The 7,500-nt window shown below is 40.2% G+C and overlaps 1 protein-coding gene across 1 annotated transcript in view; it reads right to left on the minus strand.

The window, feature by feature from the left end:
* LOC138026476 (uncharacterized) overlaps positions 1-7,500 on the minus strand; it is a 62,184-nt gene that overhangs the window by 31,518 nt on the left and 23,166 nt on the right. The window contains exons 11-18 of the mRNA XM_068873844.1: positions 6,023-6,144; positions 5,081-5,185; positions 4,262-4,416; positions 2,726-2,822; positions 1,797-1,930; positions 510-666; positions 248-291; positions 118-178 (exon numbers count right to left, since the gene is read on the minus strand). Coding sequence (XP_068729945.1) covers positions 118-178; positions 248-291; positions 510-666; positions 1,797-1,930; positions 2,726-2,822; positions 4,262-4,416; positions 5,081-5,185; positions 6,023-6,144 — 875 coding nt within the window. The remainder of the gene's footprint in view (positions 1-117; positions 179-247; positions 292-509; positions 667-1,796; positions 1,931-2,725; positions 2,823-4,261; positions 4,417-5,080; positions 5,186-6,022; positions 6,145-7,500) is intronic.

Genomic DNA, 7,500 nt, shown 5'->3' on the forward strand with positions numbered 1-7,500 from the left:
CTGTGATTATCGCTACAAAAGGTTTCAATGTTTACATCGGCCCATCCCGCGTAAACGCCTCCAAGCGTCTTGTTTCAGAAAAAAAGATGCCACTGACGTCACTCTTAATAAACCTACCTCTGGTCTTGGTTCCCAGCATGACTGAATACATTCTCGCACTTTAGGTGGAATGTTTGGCCTGTAAGATGACGTGAAAATTCATTGGTCAGGAGCTCATCAATAGTGTTAAGAATCAAACAGAACTTACCTATTCAGATTTGGGAACTTTTGCTCTAAATATCTTCTTAGAACCTAAAACAGAGTTGAACTGTTAGAGAGTTTTTTTTGGTGAGTATCAGCAAAACAAAACTAAAGTTATAACTTTGGCCGATTACAACAGACACCGACCAATTCAATGAGCAGCCAGTCACAGGCGGGAAAGGAAATTCACGCAGTTGGCACTTACCGGTAACGCGGGAAAAAAGGGAGTTTCAATAAACAATAATAGCTCAAAGAAAATCAATATTAACCTGATTTTTGTCAAGCACTTGACTCGTCAAGGAACAGTGATAAGGCTTCTTCATGGTCAGCATTTCCCACAAAGTCATGCCAAAGGACCAAATGTCATCTTCGAAATTGAAGGCACCGTTTTCAAGAGCCAGCGGCGAAAACCAACAGTAACTGTATCTGGTCACAACAGAAATAAGAATGCTTGCAGTTTTGAAGCAAAAACAGTCCCTCTTAATTAATTAACTAAAGGCAATTTCTTTGACACATCAGTGAGTACAACAGCAAAGACAATTACTTCATGCTAAAGCCTAGTTGACCAGCGTGGCCAGAACTATCAACATTTAAGGAATTCCACAACTCAGACAGATATTTCACATTTTTGTTGTGGTGAACTGTATCAGCACAGAAAACCGATTAGTCGAGATCACGTGAGTACGTCTGGCGGTGTCACTAAGTCCATTCCAGTTGGACGACATATTTGAATGTTATAAGTTCATTTCTCTGAGTTTTGAAATTCCTTTAACGTTAAACGCTTCCACAGAGTAGGAAAGTAGCATTTTTGGCAGTGGGTAGAACTAGAGCCGTAATGACACCACATGAACCATTAGTAGGGCTAACGCTCACATGGTTTATATGGGGTAGAAACTTAGCACTTCACATTACACTCTAATCAGTTAAGTCTGTTCAAATATAAGTGCTACACGGCCAACGTTTGCAAAAACGTAATCCTTCCTTGTACTTACATATTCAACAAACAGGTTAAGCCTCGCATTCAATAATTTCGCAAATGAGCATTTACTTCAGTTGCTAGTGGCACGAGCCTCCCTGCATCAGCGTTGTTCTCTCGATTTACTCGCATCTATGGTCGAAGATGAATTGGAAGTTTAAGAGACCACGACCGCCACGTCAACGCCACAAAACAATAATGTGGTTGGTTAAGAGAGGAAAAAAGATCGTACTGCACGAGCGGCACGCATTTTAGCACATATTTTAAAGGTGCTCTGCATTCACCAAGTGAAATCACTAAATTTGAGGTTTGACCACAAAGTGAGCGTATAAATGTGAACCTTGCATTCTCTATTTTTACTCTACAACCGCTCGCACCCAATTTATTTTTAGGATAATTCACTCAAATTTCACGACGTGAACGAGATGAAATAATCACGAAAGACTTACGATAGCGTTAAGTTATATTTTGAAATGACGTTTTCGCTGACGTCGCGTCCATTTTTGTGTGAGATCTCACCATGCAGCCTTAAATGAAATCGACATTAGCGGGAAATCACCTAGAAACCACTTACACTCACCCGTGCTCTGCTTTGGACTCGTGGAAGATCTGCCCATTGTTTACCAAGTGTAGCAAACCGTAGTCACCGATCTTAACAAAATCTTCACTGGAGACAAGGACATTGTCGGCACGAAGGCGACCATGAACAACATTCTGAGAAAAAAAAATTGAAAAATACATGGGAAAATGCACAGATACGTGGCTATATGCTGGGCTCGACACTGTTAAAATAAGTTCGAAGAATCGACCTGTGCTATTTTCACTTTTGTCTTTGAACAGAGTCGCCGCAAATGACGCCGAAGAAATCAAGGGTGGTGTGTATCTCTGGGCTATTGTAACAGAAGCAGAAGGCCGATCAGAAGAAGCAGTGAGTGAGAGCAAAAGTAAGGTTGTCAGAACACTTAGCCGTCGAAGGGCAGACAAGTCGTTTCCGTAACGCCTTGACTCCTTTCGCCTACGTGTTCGGTCAGTCTGCTAACATCCACTTCTAATTCCACCCCACGCTTAAACCTTACCTGACCTAACTAAACTATTTCTCTGGCAACTTGTATCGTAATTCTGTAGCGAGTCAAGTTGCTCGAAGGGTGCTATAACAGAGAAACATTTTCCCAAATTTGTCTCCCTCTGAATGATCACATGCGATAAAAAGTGTATTTCAATTGGCTGCTGCCACAAAGTGTAAAGAAATGCGCGGGACACAGCGGGCTCAAGTCACAGTCAGCACACATATCATGGCGCATGCGGTTTGAAGTGAGTTCCGACGCACGGCAGAGGTCGTCAGCCCCGCGAAAGCAAAAAAAAAAAAAAAAAAAAAAAGAGAGAGACCTCTGCTAGTTGGAACTAAAATTGCAGGGAAATTCAACTGCTAAATAGAACGGGCTTTATTGACAAAGTGCAACTGGTAAGATCAGTCAAAGGGACAACCAATTTAAAGTGCTTTCTACTCACTTTACTGTGGAGGAACATCATTCCTTCCGCGATCTGAGCCGCATACAAAAGGACTCTTCCTTTGGTGATCAGTTTTTTTCCTTCATCAGTTTTTTCACTGCGTCAATAACAATTAAGGAAAAATGTCACTTTTTTAAATATGTCCAGAATTGCAAGGAATTAGATGCACGACGATTTCAACAAGCGTCACGAAGTGAAGTGTCACCTTGCTCTCCCCAAATTCAACGAGTGGTCAGAACGAGTCTTGAAATCGCGAGCTCCGAATCTCAAGGCAAGTGTCCTATCCACAGGACCGCACTACCTCACTCAAGCAAGGATAAACAGCTAAATTTACCCTAACCTAAAAATAACGCGAACCTTAATGCTTACCTTATTGCTGGAAATTGGCTGCAAACGCATAAACGCAACAGACAGGACACTACGTGTTGGATGCCAAAAAATCAGGTGTGCAGCTAATCCGCTGCATTTAGGGACATGCCGTGTTTTTTCTTACTTAAGGCAGACAGGATTAGGCAGAGAAAAGCCCCCTCAACAGCAAAACCTCTTAAACCGACGGAATTGGCAGGATAACCAAAGACAAATTATCATAGGAATCGACCTCTTTAGCTCGTACATTTTGTTTCCCCATTTCAGATCACCGTATGTTACTCTGGGGAACCGTTCCTTTCAAATGTCATGCATATGTATGCATAAATTATGAAAAAACAAAAGGAAATTTAATTGGGAACATCACGTGGTCTGAAATGGGAAAACAAAACGTACAAGATAAAGAGGTGCGTTATCCCTTTTATTTTAACCATAAATTTACTAAATCAATTTTCAGTGATTTGTTCATTCTTAAATTGCTTCTGGATCACCGCAGGGAGATACAAATCGATTAAATTTTAAAAGAAAAACGAGCCTCACAAAGTTATTACAGAATTCATCAAAGATGCAAGGGGGGAACTTGAAAACGTCGGCCCGACGTTTTCAAGTTGGCATTTCTGTTAATTTTGTCTAGATCTACGCGTAACCAGAAACACTTAAGAACGGTTTCTGTGAGCTAAAATAGCCGTTTTGAAGAAAATTTGGCCATTAATTTTCGTTTGAGAAAGAAATGATGGTAGAACCAACTGGGATCTCGGAAAAAAATCCGAGCCCCAGATGGGATTCGAACCCACGACCCTCCGTGATCTAGCAGTTATGAGCCATGCTGTCAGTCATTTGACTCTGTAGCTGCGTGATGCAGCTCGAGTCAATACCCACATTTCACCCTTGCTCGCCATAGAGTCTCCAGTAGCTCAGTGGTTAGAGCATCCGACTAGATCACGGATGGTCGTGGGTTCGAATCCCATCTGGGGCTCGGATTTTTTCCGAGATCCCAGTTGGTTCTACCATCATTTCTTTCTCATGTGTTTATATCATTCTCAATTTCCGTTTGCTATCAGTAAACATGTATCCTTTGCTTTCCAGATTTTTACTAACAATCCATGACACTGTCCCTTTTAGATACTAACAAAAATCACAGCTTCTAAAACGAAAGCAAAACGAAGTTACCTCTCTGTCTTAATGTAAACATCCAGACTGTCAGCAGCAAACTCAAACACGAAATTCAAAGCTTTTGGGGCTTCAGTGATGCCATATAATTGTATCAGATGTTGGTGTTTTAGCTCCAAAATGGTACTCATAGCTTTCTGGAATTCCTTAGTTTTCTATAAGGAAACAGATGAATGAATGAGTCGTTATTTATAATAACAACAATTACACGAAATATTGCATTCCCAATTCTGAAACATGTATGTATATCTTACGAAAAGATATACGAAATGAATACTATTTGAACTGTATGGTATGACGTGTGATCCTCACCAAAATTAAGGTCTTCAATTTCGGAACATCTTTAAATTCGGATCAACTTCAAATTCGTGTCTAACTTTGGATCAACTTCAAATTCGGAACAACTCTAAATTCGGAACATCTCTAATTTCGGATCAACTCTCCCCAAATCCTGGAACCCAGTATGCCCGAGTAAGCCTAGTTGCACAGTCCCTAATTTATTTCCCGCTTTAAGGACGGTGCCTACTAATTCAAAGGTATTTTTGCCCGGTTTATGAATATACGGGAAAAGCAGATCTTAACAAGTGTTGTTGAAATTCAAAAGAAAAGTTAATTTTCCAGTTATGGGAAAAGAACATTATGGTAGAAAAACGGATAACACAATTCAGAGAAAAAGTGAAAAAAGTCAAAGAACATTTTATTGCCTCCGATGAATACGGCCTCTCACACTGCATACGGTCAATTCAAACGTTTTGTCTTTTCATGACTTTACACACCTTGTTCATTATACTATATAAGGATCATAGTAAAGTGACTAACCTTTCGTCCAACTGGCTTCACCAGTGCCCTTAAAAATACATCTAACCAATGTCCGTCAGCACTAGGGCACTTCCATGAACCTTTCTTCAACTCACCAAACTCACCCTGAAACAATCCCTTGATTGTTAATCTAATCTAACTTGTCAATCTAATCTAATCTAATCTGGACTATTCTTGGTTTTCATGACGTCACAGCCGCCATGTTGGGGTCCCCAAACAATAAAACGCTGACCATGTTGGTGTCTCGACCCAACCCTCCGGGAATTAAACTCGGTTATTAAGCAAACGTTTTCTTTTGCTTTCGTTGAAAAACATGGCTGCTGATCACGTGAGTGAAAACCAAGAATTCATCTAATTTACGTATCGTTGACTTGTGAGTTTATTTGCAGTAATTATGTCATCTTTTCCCACGAGTTCATAGCCACGAATCCTGTAATCTGATTGGTTCTTAGCGCAATTTGGAAAAAAATTCTATCTTTGTCCACAGACCTTGTCTGACTTTTCTGAGTTTTCGCGTTTTGTGATTTTCACCGTCATGTTTTTGACCATTATAGTAAATAAATAACATATCAATAAATGCGCTGATGGATTCTGAATTCTGTGTTTATCAAGTTTCGATACGACGCAGAGTATATAGGCTAAGATTTCCAGCCGTCGGTGACTCGTCGCGTGGGTGCTACAAGCCACAACCATCAACAGATGCAAAGTAGATGGCAATCTTTGTGGGTCTTGTGCATGCTGGGAACGCCTGTCGCTTGTCGATCCTTGTCAAGAGTCAATTGGATGCAAAAGATATATTTGACAGAAAATGGTCACAATCCAAAAAACAGGCAGAGTGCGACCCGAAAACAATAAATTAAAAAAAAATGATTCAATTCAAAGCCTTCGCTCTCTAGGCATCATTCTAAGATTAAAACGTCCTCAGTTTGATAGTCTTCTTACCTTTGTCAATGCCACCAGGTCACATTTCAAATTATCAAGTGAAATCTTTACCGATGGATCGACCAAAGGGATGTCTGGAGGGGGAGGTTTGAAGGAAGCGCGATCCAACAAAGCAGACAGCCCTAATTTATGAAAAATTGAAAACGAAACAAATTAACTCGGGATCAGAGTGGAGAATTAATGACTGTGTGGAGATGGGTGGGGGCTGGTCTGGAATGGACTTTAGAGATTTGTGGGCGGTTTTGTCGTTTGAAAACAGTTTTCGAAAGACATCCAAACACTTCATTTTTAACAAAAATAACAGAATTTTCCAATCAAAAGTAGTACCTTTGATGCTTCAGAGCTGGAATAAATGTTGTTAGTATCACCCAACTAGTGGACTAATGCAAATCCTGCATTTTGATTGGCTACGCTATTAGAGGACTATTAGTAATAGTCCTCGAGTAGTGAAAAGCGTGACGTTTCTTTCCTTTTACACCCAAATAAATATTTATTAAACTTGCATTTGCTAACTTTATTATTGCCTCTTCTGTCCGACTAGTTGGGTGATACTAATACAATTAGACCCCTCGCCCTCAAGGGCCACGAGCCAATAGCCCATTCGGCTTCGCCTCATGGGCTATTAAACTGTAGCCCTTTTGCGGGCTACGGGTCTAATTGTTAATTATGTATTCTAACACGATGAACAAAAAATTCAATTCCCTGCCAGAATTGGTTTACATGTATACGATCAATTTTAGACTTAATCGCTCGTATTTTTCGATTCATCTCAAAGGACGGTTAGTCGTTTAATTCCTTTGCGGAGGAAAACGGAAAAAAATTAGCATTTCAAATGAGCCACTTCACTGGTTGTCAGCCCAAGCAATGGCCTAGGATTAACTACTTTCGGCTACATATAGTCCTCTGCACAACCCTTCGCACAATTAGTAGGTACCTTTTAAACATCGATAACGTCAGTCTGAAGACGATAACAGCAGAAAACATTAGGTTTGTTTGATGAGCAAAAACAATGGATTAGCACGCTCTCATAAACGAGTTTAAAATTTTGGCTCATTTCTTTAACCAGGGTTCGCACACTTTTTCAGACAAAAATTCAAGGAATTTTCAAGGACTTTAAAGGGCCAAATTTTGAAATTTCAAGGACCTCTTTTTTATTTACGTCGATGAATTTACCCATAGAAATGGTCTCACAGTACATTTCTTCCTCATTTTCCGTAACGTACATGCGTGAAAATAATGCAAAGGCACTGGTAACCATTCTCGACCCCGCAGCTCGTCGCGTTTGTATGAGATGACTTGAGTGGCTGATTATTTTCACTGAAGTTTTCAAAGATTAAAAATGCGGGTCAGAAAAAAAATTCAAGGACTTTCAAGGACCAGGAATGAAGAATAGAGATTTTCAAGGATTTTCAAGAATTTTCAAGGCCTTGAAAATGCACTCTCAAAATTCAAGGGTTTTCATGACGCGTACGAACCCT

Source organism: Montipora capricornis, chromosome 12 (genome assembly GCF_036669925.1).
Source record: "Montipora capricornis isolate CH-2021 chromosome 12, ASM3666992v2, whole genome shotgun sequence".
Lineage (NCBI taxonomy): Eukaryota > Metazoa > Cnidaria > Anthozoa > Scleractinia > Acroporidae > Montipora > Montipora capricornis.